The 15,697-nt window shown below is 51.8% G+C and overlaps 3 protein-coding genes and 1 long non-coding RNA gene across 4 annotated transcripts; 3 read left to right on the top strand and 1 right to left on the bottom strand.

Moving 5' to 3' along the window:
* Positions 1 to 1,770: 1,770 nt before the first annotated feature.
* Positions 1,771 to 4,306, top strand: LOC120661868 (pentatricopeptide repeat-containing protein At4g28010-like). Its single transcript, XM_039940857.1, has one exon. It carries the CDS (start codon positions 1,991 to 1,993, stop codon positions 3,842 to 3,844), a length of 1,854 nt encoding a protein of 617 aa, XP_039796791.1. The 5' UTR covers positions 1,771 to 1,990; the 3' UTR covers positions 3,845 to 4,306.
* A 2,468-nt stretch (positions 4,307 to 6,774) lies between these two features.
* LOC120661869 lies at positions 6,775 to 12,637 on the bottom strand. Its single transcript, XM_039940858.1, has 3 exons — positions 11,684 to 12,637; positions 7,486 to 7,656; positions 6,775 to 7,349 (listed from the first exon to the last, which is right to left on the bottom strand). The coding sequence occupies exons 1-3, from the start codon at positions 12,593 to 12,595 to the stop codon at positions 6,990 to 6,992; spliced, it is 1,443 nt and encodes a 480-aa protein (XP_039796792.1). The 5' UTR covers positions 12,596 to 12,637; the 3' UTR covers positions 6,775 to 6,989.
* Positions 7,644 to 11,780, top strand: LOC120661872. Its single transcript, XR_005670110.1, has 3 exons — positions 7,644 to 7,777; positions 10,236 to 10,238; positions 11,669 to 11,780. It is a non-coding gene; the product is annotated as an uncharacterized LOC120661872 (long non-coding RNA).
* Positions 12,638 to 12,918: 281 nt separating the features above from the next.
* On the top strand, positions 12,919 to 14,982 carry LOC120661870 (GEM-like protein 1). Its single transcript, XM_039940859.1, has 4 exons — positions 12,919 to 13,162; positions 13,277 to 13,378; positions 13,731 to 14,005; positions 14,566 to 14,982. Exons 1-4 carry the CDS (start codon positions 12,991 to 12,993, stop codon positions 14,746 to 14,748), a joined length of 732 nt encoding a protein of 243 aa, XP_039796793.1. The 5' UTR covers positions 12,919 to 12,990; the 3' UTR covers positions 14,749 to 14,982.
* Positions 14,983 to 15,697: the final 715 nt, after the last annotated feature.

Consider the following 15,697-nt stretch of genomic DNA (forward strand, 5'->3'; position numbering starts at 1 on the left):
CGCCCTGGCCGGGGCAGCAGCACGCTGACCAGGGGCGAAGCCAGCCGAAAATCTCAAAGGGTCTGCAGTGTTGGATAATGGGGTCATTTACCATAGTGTACAATAATTTTCTATAGGATATGCTGAAATTCGTCGGGGTCTGACGACCCCAATGCTAAAGGGCAGCTCCGCCGCTGACGCTGACCTAGTTAGTGATCGGCCGGCGTGACGGTGCCGGCCTCGCGTACGTCCGGCGTGTTCCTCTGGTCCCCCTAAGCCGAGCCAACCGTGCATGGAGACGGGCTGCATGTATTACGGATACGGATAGTCGGATACGGTACCCTTCTGCACGTGAGCAGCAGCATCTGCGCGGTTCTGCACCCTGCTGCAGGTCAGGTGCCATGCAAACTGATCTCCCGTGTCGGGATTTTTTTTTCTGAGAGGAAGGTAGACTTCTAATTATTCACAATGTTTTGAGGTACATGCAACATTTCTGGACAACCAAGGAACCACACATATCGCCGAAGTGCCAAGTTACAAACACTTTTAGCAAGAACATGAGCCTCATTATTAGAGTCTCTACCCTCATGCTTATGCTTGAAAACTACTTTCTGAAATAAAGTGGTTTTAGCTTTGATTTCATTCAGAATGGCAGCATAAGCACACAAATTTTGCTTTTGAATATTCATGATCACCTCCAAACAATCTGAAGCTATTACACATTTGCCCACACCCATATCAATAGCCAAGGAAGTTGCTTCATTGCACGCCAATGCTTCCAAAGAAGGTGGATCAAAAGACCATTAATAACCACAACACTAGCAGCAACATAGTTCCCTTTTCTGTCTCTGCGAATTACACCAACAACTCCCTTATCTCCAGATCGTGCTAGCGCACCATCAACATTAACCTTAAAGAAAGCTTCAGGAGGGGGAATCCATTTGGGAGCAAGTTGCCTGCTCTTTGTGTTCTATTTTGATTGATTGTCATCACAAAAACTAGTTAATGTCATATCATCAAGAAATTTTGAAATAAAACCAAAGGTTGACAGAGGGCTTTGAAATATATTTTCCTTCGAAGTCTTTCTTCGTGCCTCCCAAATTGCCCAACATATGACTAGAAGTTTTTGTAACTCACTTGCAGATAATGTTTCTTGCATATAGAACGACCACTGCTTTGGATTATGGATTTGTGTTGCAGCAATGTGTTCAGTGATGTCCTCATCTACCAATGCCACACACACCTTGACATTGTACAATTAAAAAGAGCATGTTGCCATGAGTCGATTTCGACACCACAAAATTTGCCTCCACTTTGCTCACTTATAGCCCTTTTTTTTAGAACTTCCCCAGTCGGTAAGGAATTATGGGCTAGTCTCCAAGCAAAGATCCAAATTTTTTATGGTACCTTGACCTTCCAGAATATTTTCCATCTCCTCATAGTTCCTTCAACATCTGAGTTCTCGGCTCTAGAATCAAGCCAATCTTGTCGTCGACTCCTAGTACAAGCAAGCATTCTATAAGAAGATTTAACAGAGAATATGCCACTTCGTTCATAGTGCCGCCCAAAAATCATTTTGCCGACAATAAGACAGCCAAACATCGTTGTTGGGTTGGGCCATGCCGCGGCGCGATCATACAGCAGGCCGAAAGTGAGCACAATTCGATCGGCCCATGATCAAAGCCCACCGTCCAGCCCGACATTTGCCCACGCGGAAGCGGACCGGCCGGCCCACGTACACGGCCCGCGTGCTGGTACTGGTAGTTTTTGCAGGGATGGCGGCCAGAAGAGCCATCCGCACCGGCAGAACCCCTCGCCGTCGCCCGTTTCGCGCTCGCGCGTCGATTTGGCGGCGGCGCGACTCCGCATCCCGCACCGCCGAGTGGCCAACGCCGGCCGGCCGGCCGGGCTAGCGCGCGCGGCGCCGTGTTCGCCCGACCTCGTGGGGAAATACGGAGGCAAAGAGCCAAGCAAAACTCGTGCAACCCCTGCCGCAACCAAAGCCGCCGCGATGAGGAGGCGCCCAGATCCCCGTCTCGTCCGGTCCCTCGCCACTGCCTCCACCTCACCCGCCGCGCCAACCCCGCCCCCGGCCTCGAAGCCGCCCCGCCCCGCCGCGCCGTTCCTCGCCGTGCTCCTGCGCCGGGGCCGCGCGGTCGCCGCGTCGCTCCTCAACCGCCGCCTCCGCGCGGCGCCCGCCCCGGAGGCCCGCGCCCTGCTCTCCGCGCTCCCGTCCGTCCGCGACGCCGTGTCCTACAACACCGTCCTTGCCGCGCTCTGCCGCCGCGGGGGCGACCTCCCCGCGGCGCTCTCCCTCCTCGGCGACATGTCGCGGGAGCCCCAGCCGGGCGCCCGCCCCACCGCCGTCTCCTACACCGCGGTCATGCGCGGGCTCTGCGCGGCGCGGCGCGCGGACGAGGCCGTCGGCTTGCTCCGGACCATGCAGGCCCGCGGCGTCCGTCCCGACGTCGTCACGTACGGCACGCTCATCCAGGGGCTGTGCGACGCCGCGGAGGTCGACGGGGCCGTGGAGCTGCTGAATGAGATGTGCGGCAGTGGTATCGAGCCGAACGTGGTTGTGTACAGCTGCTTGCTGCGGGGGTACTGCAAGTCCGGCCGGTGGCAGGACGTAGGCAAGGTGTTTGAGGAAATGTCCCGGCGGGGGATTCAGCCGGATGTTATCATGTTCACTGGTTTAATCGACAGCCTGTGTAAAGAGGGGAAGACAGGAAAGGCCGCAAAGGTGAAGGACATGATGGTGGAGCGGGGCTTGGAGCCAAATGCAGTGACATACAATGTGCTAATCAATTCCCTGTGCAAGGAAGGATCGGTGAGGGAGGCAATGACACTAAAGAAGGAGATGGTACAAAAAGGGGTGGCGCCGGATGCTGTGACATACAACACCCTGATTGCTGGTCTTTCTGGCGTGCTCGAGATGGATGAGGCAATGGGATTGCTTGAGGAGATGATCCAAGGTGATATTGTGGTTGAGCCTGATGTGTTCACGTACAACTCGGTTATACATGGACTATGTAAGATTGGTCGGATGTTCCAAGCAGTCAAAGTTCGTGAGATGATGGCTGAGAGGGGGTGTCTGTGTGACTTGGCGACCTACAATTGTCTGATTGGTGGATTCCTTAGGGTCCACAAAGTTAAGATGGCTATGATGCTAATGAATGAGCTGGCTAGTTCTGGATTGAATCCTGATTCATTCACCTATAGCATTCTGATAAATGGCTTCAGCAAGATGTGGGAAGTTGACCGTGCGGAAAAGTTCTTGTGTACAATGAGAGAAAATGGCTTAGAACCTGAGCTAGCTCACTATATTCCTTTGCTTGCAGCTATGTGTCAACAGGGAATGATGGAGCGGGCTACCATTTTGTTCAATGAAATGGATAAGAACTGCAGGCTTGATGTTGTCGCATATAGCACAATGATCCATGGTGCTTGCAAATCTGGGGATAAAAAAATGGTTAAACAATTGATTAAAGATATGCTTGGTGAGGGTCTGACTCCTGATGCCGTGACATATTCTATTATAATCAACATGTTTGCAAAATTTAGTGACCTAGAAGAAGCCGAGAAGGTTCTTAGACAGATGACTGCGAGTGGCTTTGGACCTGACGTTGCTGTTTTTGATTCACTGATCAAAGGTTACAGTGCTGAAGGCCAGATAAACAAGGTTCTGGAATTAATTAGTGAAATGAGAGCCAAGAATGTAGCTCTTGATTCTAAAATTATATCTACTATTGCCACTTCTCTGACAGATGAACATAAAAAAATGCTACTGGAGGTGCTACCCGATTTCTCTAAAGAACTGTTGCAAGGCAACACCGCCCCAGGAGTTCATGAACTCACTATGTAAATGATGCCCTGCACTTTGAACCTGGTGTCTCTGGATGAACCCGAATCCATGTTCTTGTGTACAGATAGCCTGCATATTTGAAGGCTAATGTATGTGTGCCTATGTTTGATGTTCTGTTCAGTTCACTTTACATGATTTATCTGTGTGAAGTTGAGGTGGCAATGACCCTAGATTTGTTGTTAGTGGTACTGGTGGGTCTCAAAAAATTGCTTATCGCACATTCGTTTTTTAGTGTACAGATGCTGGCTGTATCATTTAGTCAGGCTGCCGCCAGTGGTATGTGAGAGAAACTGTTGTAATTTTGAAGTCTGGGCTAACTTGGTTGTCAAACCATTAGAGAGGTAATCCTATAAAAGCTAGTTCAGTTGGGAGAACTCATTTCTGTAGCATCTCTTTGATGGCGGATACATTTTAAGCTCTGTCTTTTTGTTCTTCAATCTCCAATATGAAATTTTGATCTCACAGAGTTTTCTGGATAAGTTTACACATTGCAAGCTTCTCATGTCGCTCTAGCATGCCATTGTGCAGGTACTTGCATATTAATGTGGATAACATTGCTTGGGGACTGATTTGTCAATATAGATCTGGAGCACGGCACAGCCTACAAGATTAAGAAACTCTGTGGGTGTTTCGGTCCCATTATGTCTGTAATTTCTGACTAATTCTGTAGCTCATCTTCTTAGTTTCATTGCTTGCACAAACTCGACACGAGAGCAACGCTAATTATCTGTGATTTGAGGCAGTGGTTGGCATTGCGGCACTGGCAGCCGAGGGCGACGGCCTTGTGCCTTGTCCGGAGAGCAGGATGGCGGGTGGCCGCGCGGAGTGTTTTTTCCAGCAGAGCTTGTGCAAGTGCAAGAACCGGCGTCAGGCTTGCAAGATCGACAGGAAGTCTGACCCTGAACTCCTCTTCATCCATAGGTAAAACAGCATAAAAAAGAAAATCCCAAAAGAAAAGGGGAGCGTTGGATCTCTACTATCAAAAGATCCGAACTTTAGAAAATTACTCCTGTTTGCTCAACGTTAACTACCGATAAAAACAAGACAGGTGTTGGTACCCAGGACCGGGGTACCCCTTGCTGAGTCTAGCCAAGAGCCTCCTAGTTATTGTTAACTATGCCCTAACAACCGAGCAGCCGGACTCCTGTGGTCCAGAGCCATACTCTCCCGGCAAACGGCCCCGGACCCGCTCCCCGCTTGGAAAGGGTCCGGTGGCGCCACGTATCTCGGGGGTAGCCCTCAGCCAAAACAGCTGGGGGCCCCGGACCTCCCGCAGAGTCCCGAACCTCCCAGGAGTACCGGACCCCTGCCGGGTCCCGGACCCGGACCCTCATACACTATCCGGATCCCTCAGCGGAGTAGAACTTACACCCCTCCTGGGGCTGGTCCGGAACCGCCATGTGTCACGTGGCCGCACGCAGGTGCGGGCACGCGCGCGGGGCCACGAGGCTTCCACTGGAAGAGTCGCCTACCTACCGCATTCAATGCGGTAGGCGGAAGTGCGCACTGCCATAGCAAAGCCCGAGGCGGCTTTGGCCAGGTTGCACTGTTGGTTGCATGTTACCAAGGAGCACAGAGCAGTCGCTGGCGTCGCCTACTCCGCGTATGTCAGCCTATTATGCTAGTTGGATACGACAGCTCGGCTTCACCCATTAAAGCACCTACACGGTAGCCTCGACAGACTACGCCGCAAGCTACATTGCTCCAACGGGCGCCTCGCCGATGGGACAAATAAAGACTCCCCTCGGTCAGAGAGTCTACAGGACGAGGAAGCGTGTCCGAGAAGAGATCACCAACCACTGTAGCACCATTAGCATCTTTCCAGTATAGTATACCTCCTTGTTGGGCCCACCTGTCGGGGTCCAACGCCTGTGTACGCGTCATCCTTTGTTCTATAAAAGGGAGACGCCCGTTAGAGAAGGACTCAGGTCCAGAGGGAGCACCGCTGGGCAGAGGATAGATTCATTCTAAGTGCAATACACCACACAGTGGATGTAGGGTATTACGCTCCGGCGGCCCGAACCACTCTAAATCCATGTGTTCTTGCGTTCTTGCCCCCAAGCTAGATCGGCCTAATAGCTTAGCACTTTCCCGAGTACTCCCCCTCGGGGAATAGGCGGGTGTGTTCCGCCACCCGGCTGTTGGTACCCCTAAAGCCCACGACAAGAGGAAAACCTAGGTAACCATGAGTAGATAACCAAATTTTTTCCTTGCGGCGGCCACGAGCACACACCGAGTTATCTCTGCCTGTACAACCATTCTATGTACTGGCGTGCATCGGTACATCAACCTGAAATTGGCCAAGACTTTGCCGGTATCGTCTGTGTCCATCAGCAGTTCAGCACAGCACAAGCAGCAGAAACAGCTTGAACAACGCGTTACAAACTACCTCTTCCCGCTATCGAGCCCTGCACGCGTTAGAGTAGAACAGGAAGTGATGGCACACCGCACACCTGTCCAGAACGGCTTGGCATACGCGTTCTCAAGGCTGACCACCTCTTGCCGACCCGGCACTGAAGCGTTAGAACAGAACAGGAGCTGATGCTACACCTGATAGTTCGTTTGACAGTGCTGGAAAGATGTCAACAGCAAGTATCTGCAACATTCTTTTTTTTTCTGGTACAAACCAGTAACATCTACTCCCTCCGTTCCAAATTATAAGTCATTCCAAGAATCTTGGAGAGTCAAACCATCTCAAAGTTTGACCAAAATTATAGAGAGAAACATAAAAATTTATTACATTAAATAGCTATACTATAAAAATATAACTAACAAAGAATCTAATGATACTTAATTGGTATCATAAATGTTATTAACTTGTTATATAAATTTAGTCAAACTTGAAAAACTTTGACTCTCCAAGATTCTTGGAATGACTTATAATTTGGAATGGAGGGAGTAGATAATATTCAACCGAAGAAACATGCAGGTTCAGGTGGAGTTAATCTAGTATATTCAGGCAAAAGTTGCAGAACTAGGATACAAATATGAACCTGAATTCATTAGGCATTTAGTAGACTAGACCAACAAAGTGGCAATTCATTCCCAGAATTACCACAAATCCTCAGCTAAACATTACGCCAAGGTTAACAACAGCAGAGAAAGAATTCACTAATCCTGATGGTAAGACAAAAGATTGAGGATATTATGTCCGGCTGCATCTAGTAGAAGCACATCCGTAGATAACATTTTTGTTTGAGGAAAGTAAGATAACCTCAGTGCCACGTCTATTGTAAACATGGCAGTCTGCAGATGGATTCGCCCTGAAAACTTTGAGGACATCCTTGCATCCTCTGCTATATGTTACAACATTGGGGGCCAGTTTCACAGTGACTTTCGTCAGCGGTGCGCATCTGAACAGAAGCTTCAAGAAATCAACTTCATGGCCACTTCCTTTGAAGTTTTTTATTTCTAATACTTCAAGACCCATCAAGGAGATATTCTGACTTCTCCAGTTTTGTGGTTGATCACAAGGACAGTTTGGCGGGCAAGCTTCATCCTTTAACTGAAAGAGAAGCAAAGCATGGTTAATTCTCCATAGCCACAAGAACATCATACGAAACAACTATTCTGGCATCTAAGAATGTAATTAAATATATTTCTCGAATTCTATATATTAGGCAGATATACTCGAGAATTACCATATCACGATCGATGACCAGCTTAAGCCTTTGTATACCATTCCAAATACTCAGTAGATTCAACACCACTCCTCCATACACATGACCACGTGTATCGAGATTTAGCTCCAAAATAGAAATTTTAGGAAACGGGAACATTTCTTGCAAGTTTCGCTCTTGTAATACACAATACTGTAAATGCATGAAAATCATTCGTCAAATGAAGCATTCCACAAGATAACTTATAATAAAAGCAGTAAAACAATTTGCTCAAATTACCGAAACTATGTTTGTCAAAGAGTAAAAGGATGTTGTCGCGGGATTTTTAGGCTACCCACCGCCGGGTGGCGGAACGCACCCGCCAATTCCCAGTGAGGGAGGACTCGGGGAAGTACCTTGGCGATTGGGCTGATCTAGCTTTGGGACAAGCACACAAGAACACACGATTTAGAGTGGTTCAGGCCGCCGGAGCGTAATACCCTACATCCACTGGGAGAAGTATTGTTCTTGGTTGTGTATGAACCTATCCTCTGCCGGCTCTTGGCTCTCACCCCGCCTGAGTTTTTTTCTAGCGGTCGCCCCCCTTTTATAGACCAAGGGGTGCGGATACATAAGATGTTGGGGCCCCGACAAGTGGGCCCAACGTACTGTGCAGCATACTGCGCAGAGTACTCAAATAGCTACAGTGGCTGCGAATCTTTCCTCCGATATGCTTTCATGCCCTGCTGACTCTCTGACGAAAGGAGGTCTTCTCTTGTCCCGTCAGCAAGGTGTCCGTTGGGGGAACGTAGCTTGCGGCGTGACCTGTTGAGGCTATTATGTAGGCGTCATAATGGGCGAAGCCGAGCCGTCGTATCCATTTGTTACGGCAGACTGTCAGGCGCGACGCCAGCAGCTCCACTATCTTGGTAATACGCGATCAATAGTGCCCCCTGGTCAAAGAATCGCCTTGGCTTCTGCTACATCAATGCGGACGTCCACCTACCACAATGAATGCAGTGGTGGGTGGGGCCTTGTATGGAGACCAAGCGGCCTTGTATACGTGTCCGTGCTTGTAGACACGTGTCGGCTCCGGACCACCCTGAGGCAGGGCGTCGACTTCTTCCCTTAGCGAGGGGTCCGGTTACTATACAGGTGGTCCGGGACCCCATCAGGGGTCCGGGACTTCCGCGGGGGTCCGGGCTCCACGAGAGGTCCGGAGCCCCGGCTATTTGGGCTGAGCGCCCGCCTCTCCCGGGACACGCGGCGTTCCCGGATCTTTCCCAGTCGTGAGACAGGTCCGGGGCCGTTGTCAAGAGAATCAGGACTCCGGACCACAGGGATCCGGCTACTTGGTCGTAGCCAAGGATAATTACAAAGCCCTTGCCTAGACACAGCAAGAGAGGGTACCCCAGTCCTGGGGTACCGAGCGGTCTCCGCCGGAGCGGGCCACCGGAGTGGACTTGAGTCGACCGTGGCGAGCGGTCTCCGCCGGAGCGGGCCACCGGAGTGGACTTGAGTCGACCGTGGCGAGCGGTCTCCGCCGGAGCGGGCCACCGGAGTGGACTTGAGTCGACCGTGGCGAGCGGTCTCCGCCGGAGCGGGCCACCGGAGTGGACTTGAGTCGACCGTGGCGAGCGGTCTCCGCCGGAGCGGGCCACCGGAGTGGACTTGGATTATTGCTGGCGAACCAAAGAAAAATGTAACCAGACCTTACTGTAAGGTGTAAGAAACCAAGCCTTATACTAGAAGAGAGCCCAGAACCTCTAAAGACAGCAATCTCGGATACTAGAGTACTCGTAACAGGGTAGTGAAGTACGTGAACTTAGGGTACATTACCAGGCTAAGCTACGCGGAGCTCCTCCACCCCAGGATATGAGTACCACTTTTCCAGAGCAGGTCTTTAGGGGTTCGGACTGCCTTCTAGCTAGAAGGGGCGTCCTCACCTGACTTCAAGCCGGCAACTTGGATCGCTAACAACAAAGGAAAAGACTCTGATTGGGGGGAAGAGACGATTAACCAAGAATTAGCCAACCAGAACGAATGAATGTAATCAGAGTGGAGTCGAGACAAGGCTAAGAAAATAACTCTTATTTATTATTGTGGTTATCACGGTATACATCAGAGGTCGGGATTACGAGGTCGGACCTCCACCGCTCCGGACCGCTTTTTGCCTGTTTGTGTGATAGGGCCAGAGGTCGGGTTTACAAGGTCAGGCCTTGACCGCTCTGGACACACACGTAGGCGCCACGTTATTACAAAGGAGGAACTCTCTTAATCTTTTCTTAGGAGTAACCTACGGCTGCATGCTATACAGCGTGTCCTTCTCCGGTTGGAAGTGGCATGACCACTCATGAATTCTTCATAGTCGTCGGAGGCGAAGGCGCCCTAGATGCGCCTGAACTGCATCATCTAGCACCACCTTGGGAGCTCGGGGGGCCACTCCTTGCCTAAGAGCTGTCATATGCTTAGGTAGCATGAGACAAATTCTTTGGCTTTGAATGGAAGAGGCCCCCTGCCGCCGCCGTCCGCCACCGGGAGCCATCCGCCCGCCCCCCACTGCGGCAGGAGCTGGCTTTCCGCCCTGACGCAGCGGGAAAATGTGTGCTCGTGTGGGCGAGCACGGAGTGTGGAGAAGGGCGGTCGTTCGCCGGCTTGTCCTTGGTGCTCGCGCCTGGTGGCGGGGTCTTGTCTGCAGCAGCACCAAGAGCCTGGGGCGGTGCCGGAGACGACTCGACGACACGGTCAACTTCCTCCGGGATGGCCGTCGGCTCTAGGCTCCATGTTGAGAGAAAGTCTTGAGCCGACGCCATACCGCCGCAGAGGAAGCATGACCGCTGCTTGAGAGAAAACCTTGAGTCGACGTAGAGGCAGCATCGCCCAGCGGCGCCTCTGCTGCGAGTTGCTGCGCCGGCTCTGAGGCGTCGCAGTGGCGACGCACAACAGACGCCGCTGCCGTGCGCCGCCGCACCGTGGGCGTTGGTGCCCTGGTGCCACGGCTTGTGGCGTGGGTGACGCCCTGCCTTCCTCCATCTTCTCGTCCGTCGTTGCAGAGGATGAACACGGCCCCAGAAGCCTGAAGATCCAACCAGCGCCTGACCTCCCCACGGACGGTGCCAAAATGTCGCGGGATTTTTAGGCTACCCACCGCCGGGTGGCGGAACGCACCCGCCAATTCCCAGTGAGGGAGGACTCGGGGAAGTACCTTGGCGATTGGGCTGATCTAGCTTTGAGACAAGCACACAAGAACACACGATTTAGAGTGGTTCAGGCCGCCGGAGCGTAATACCCTACATCCACTGGGAGAAGTATTGTTCTTGGTTGTGTATGAACCTATCCTCTGCCGGGTCTTGGCTCTCACCCCGCCTGAGTTTTCTTCTAGCGGTCGCCCCCCTTTTATAGACCAAGGGGTGCGGATACATAGGACGTTGGGGCCCCGACAAGTGGGCCCAACGTACTGTGCAGCATACTGCGCAGAGTACTCAAATAGCTACAGTGGCTGCGAATCTTTCTTCCGATATGCTTCCATGCCCTGCTGACTCTCTGACGAGGTCTTCTCTTGTCCCGTCAGCAAGGTGTCCGTTGGGGGAACGTAGCTTGCGGCGTGACCTGTTGAGGCTATTATGTAGGCGTCATAATGGGCGAAGCCGAGCCGTCGTATCCATTTGTTACGGCAGACTGTCAGGCGCGGCGCCAGCAGCTCCACTATCTTGGTAATACGCGATCAATAGTGCCCCCTGGTCAAAGAATCGCCTTGGCTTCTGCTACATCAATGCGGACGTCCACCTACCACAATGAATGCAGTGGTGGGTGGGGCCTTGTATGGAGACCAAGCGGCCTTGTATACGTGTCCGTGCTTGTAGACACGTGTCGGCTCCGGACCACCCTGATGCAGGGCGTCGACTTCTTCCCTTAGCGAGGGGTCCGGTTACTATACAGGTGGTCCGGGACCCCATCAGGGGTCCGGGACTTCCGCGGGGGTCCGGGCTCCACGAGAGGTCCGGAGCCCCGGCTATTTGGGCTGAGCGCCCGCCTCTCCCGGGACACGCGGCGTTCCCGGATCTTTCCCAGTCGTGAGACAGGTCCGGGGCCGTTGTCAAGAGAATCAGGACTCCGGACCACAGGGATCCGCCTACTTGGTCGTAGCCAAGGATAATTACAAAGCCCTTGCCTAGACACAGCAAGAGAGAGTACCCCAGTACTGGGGTACCGACAGATGTTAAAGAAAAAAGAGACGCACCGATCTTCCTATGTCCAAGCTGAGGGTGAAGCCGCTTCGTCCTGTCCCCAACTCCAGACGAACAAGGCGCCAAATCCCGTCGATCCCTACTGCTAATGCCTCACCTGGAAGGAGAAACTCGCCATGGGACCAGCACTTCCACGAGAGATTCTCCACCTCAGGCGCTAACAGTGACATGCCGAAATCCACAGACACGTCGCTATGCAAGGTGAATTTCTTCAGCATGGGTGTCATGATGTCAACACCTCGAAGCTTACCGCTGATCACAAGGAGCTCCTCTATGGTCGCCGAGTGGACAGTCATGGTCTCGATACCCCAACAGTGAATCAACTCTAGAACGCGCAGGTGTGGGCATCGTGAGACCAGAACACCGGTATCGAAGCGGCCGCTTGTGATGGAGAGCCTCTCCAGCGCCGGGAACTCACCGCCTTGCGCCGGTAGCGCTAGGTGGAGCTTGTGAAGGCGCAGCGTGATCGATGTTGCGCGGGGAAAGGAAGGCACCTCGATGGGGACCATTTCATCAGTTTGGACCACCCAGGATACCACGAAGCTCAGGTCCGCCGGGTCCAGACGCGCGGCGGCGCGAAGCAGCGAGGCGACGGCTTCGGCGGGGACCCTGTCGGTGATCTCGATGTCGAGGAGGGACAGCTTCGAGAGGGCTACCTGGGCGAGGGCGGCTTCGATTGCGCCGTGCGCGATGTCGCGGAAGGAGAGCTCGGGGAGGTGCTTCCACAGGCCGCTCCCCCGCCACCGGCGGCAGAGGGCGCTGGTGCGGGCGGCGGCGGCGGCGCAGCGGAGTCGGCCGAGGATCTGGATGAGCAGGTCGTCGTGGAGCCCGCCGATGCGGTCCAGTCCACCGCCAGCGCCCCCCTGGGCGCTGAGGCGGCGGCGGCGGGCGGATCGAGTTTCCATGGCAGGCAGATGGCTGGAGGCTGGAGCCCACGGCAGATGGCGCGAATTTATCCTGCTCAGGCGGGGAAAAAAAAACGCGCGTCGCTGAGGGTAAATTGCGCGGGATTATTTCGGAATTATTTCGGCCCACGGGAGAAAAAGAAAAACCTACCACAAGCCCCACGGTCAACGGGAGGTCGGTGCGAAATCTGAACCGTCTGTTCCGCCACCTGGACGGTACAGATGCTCTCCGTGCTCACGCGTTCTTCGCACTGACGTGTCGCGCCCGTCGTCCCCGGGAGCAGTCAACACCTTCCCCCAGCGACGCCGACCTCCCCGACCCCAGCCAGCTCGCCCCAGTCTGGCAGTCTCCTCCTCCTCCAGCTCCCCCATCCGACGCCGATCCCCAATCACCCATGGATCCCAAGCCCGACGCCAACGCGCCCGCGGCCTCGGCGCCGGCGGAGCACGCGGCGTACCCGCGCCTGTCCCCGGAGGAGATGGCGCCGCCGCCGCCGCCCGTCGTGCCGCCGGCCGGCGCCAACCCCTACGTGCTCTCCGCCCCGTCGCCCAACCCGCCCGCCAAGAGTGAGCTCCTGCCCGTTGTCTCATGCTCTTCGCTGCTCAGGTCCTTCTGGTCATCGGTTTTGGCTGCTTTGCGGGTGGTCTGATCGCTCTGAATTTGGGGGTGGATCGCCGCAGGCGCTACGAACAATCTGAGGGAGATGTTCGGTATGGTGGGGAAGAAGTTCAACGAGGCCGCGCGCAAGACCGAGGGCATCGCCGGCGACGTCTGGCAGCACCGTGAGTGTCCCGAGATTCCTTGGCACGACTACAAATTTGAGTACATTTTATTTTTGAAAGAGAACAGACAGCCGTTCATGTGTTAAGAAAGTAGAGACAAATTTGAGTGTGCCGATGGCCAGCTGCATACTGTGCCACAAAACTGCTAGTGGCGTGCTTCTGATTGGATGCAGTGGATCTTCAATCAGAAGCAGTTTTGTGGCACAGTATGCAGCGGCACACACATCACATGATGACGCATCGACTTTGCCATGTTCAGGAATGGTTCAAAACTCCATGCTTATGCCTGTTTCACAATGCGATTAGCAATGCAAATAGCTGTCTATACTGTTTGTGGTGTGCATCTTTGCAGTCAAAACTGGATCTAGCATGACGGATACTGCAATGGGGAGGATTGCTCAGATATCAAAGGTCATATCTGAGGGTGGTTACGACAAGATATTTCGTCAGACTTTCGAGTGCTTGCCTGATGAGAAGCTCAAGAAGGTGTATGTGTGCTACCTATCGACATCTCATGGGCCGATCATGGGCGTCCTGTATCTCTCGACTGTCAAGATTGCATTTGGTAGTGACAGCCCTGTGAAATATGTAACTGAGGACAACAAAGCCGAGTCATCCTTTTACAAGGTATGGTGCCCGCATTTTTAGTTCCTTTTCTTCAGTATGTGCGATAGAGTTCCCTCTTCATGGTGTATAGATTATCAGTTTACATTCTCTAGTTTTTTGGGTACTCTGTTAGTCTGTTTTGATGCTAAAGGAATACTCCTACCACAGGCATAAGACTAGGTGTGACATTTATAGTCTATGGCCTGTAACTGGTTCTTGATTAGCAATTACATGAATTCATATTAAAATCTGCAGATATTGAAATTACAAAGTTGAAATTCATCTATGATGAAAGTCACCTGTATAGACAAATATATGAAACTGCTAACTTTTGGAGTACACAACCTGTAATTGGTTTCCTGATTAGTGAGTACTTGATTTCACATTAGTTATCTTCAGTTTTATGTATACAGATTGTGTGTCCTACTAATTTGCTACTTAGTATATTTACCAAATGGACAACATGAATTTGTATATAAGCATGTACATATCGCTTTGTTGAGTTCCTTTGAATTTCGGTCCATTCTTGTGGTTAATTCCTAGTTCCAACTATGCCTTATCATTTATATGCGCATGAACAGGTTGTTTTACCCATTCCCCACTTGAGATCAGTTAACCCCACGGCAAGTCCACAAAACCCTGCAGAGAGGTATATTCAGGTTGTCTCTGTTGATAACCATGAGTTCTGGTTCATGGGTTTCGTGAACTACGATAGTGCTGTGAAGAATCTCCAGGAGGCTGTTCGTGGTGTTCATGGCGCCTGAAGATCGCCCGGGTATTTAAACACTTGTCTATGTGGTATGCCGTATGCCCCCTGTAAGGCTGTAAATGTGTTTATGCATGGTGCTTGTATAGTTGTGAATCTCGTGTTGAGATGTGTGCCATTGGACATCATTATGCAGTGCATCCATGTATCTGTAGCATGTTGATACTGCTGGAGAAGTGTATGCAAATACGGAATGAAGTTGATTGAAATTTGAAGCCAGTGTTGTTAATTACTACTCTCTTCGCTAGCTTGTGCTACGAGTGAAACACCCACCCTATGTCCTGGCATACATGATACATCACCTGGAATTGGAAATCGACCAAGGCTTTGCCACTGCACGCGCAGCAGAACGCATCGACAGTGTTCCGAAGGCTGACTACCTCTTGCCGTATCATCTCCTGATGCCAACACCTGCTAGTTTTGTACCCTCCTGACCGGTGGCGCTCACTTTATTTTTCAAGGGAAACTACGTGCAGCATGCCTAATCGGCGAATACACTTCAAGGCTTCAAAATAATGTTTTCGTTAGATATGCTTGGTATTCTAATTTTATCTACAAGAAAATTTGTAGATAAATTTAATCCCAAACATATCGAGTACCTTGTAGACCTTACCAGAGGTACTTCTACAATGATGTTTCCACCATTTTTAGCGGCCTTTAACTCAGACAAACTACATTCTTAACAGAATCCAGCACTTTTCTTGATGTCTGTTCATGATGACACCAGCTGCTTCTCCAAAAATATGGTACCATATATACAACCTGTCCAATAGTTTCAGCTATCTTTCGCAAATCAGAACTTGCATTGCCTAGTAGAGGGCATACTAGCATCGTGGCTGCAGTCAGCGGCGGTGCACCATTTTACTCTTGATTATTAGTTGAAAGATCTGCTGTTAGAGCTTTCAGGCTTTGACAAACTAGAAATTGAAACCAGTTTAGTGAGCTCG

This window comes from Panicum virgatum, chromosome 2N, assembly GCF_016808335.1.
Source record: "Panicum virgatum strain AP13 chromosome 2N, P.virgatum_v5, whole genome shotgun sequence".
NCBI classification, from domain to species: Eukaryota; Viridiplantae; Streptophyta; class Magnoliopsida; order Poales; family Poaceae; genus Panicum; species Panicum virgatum.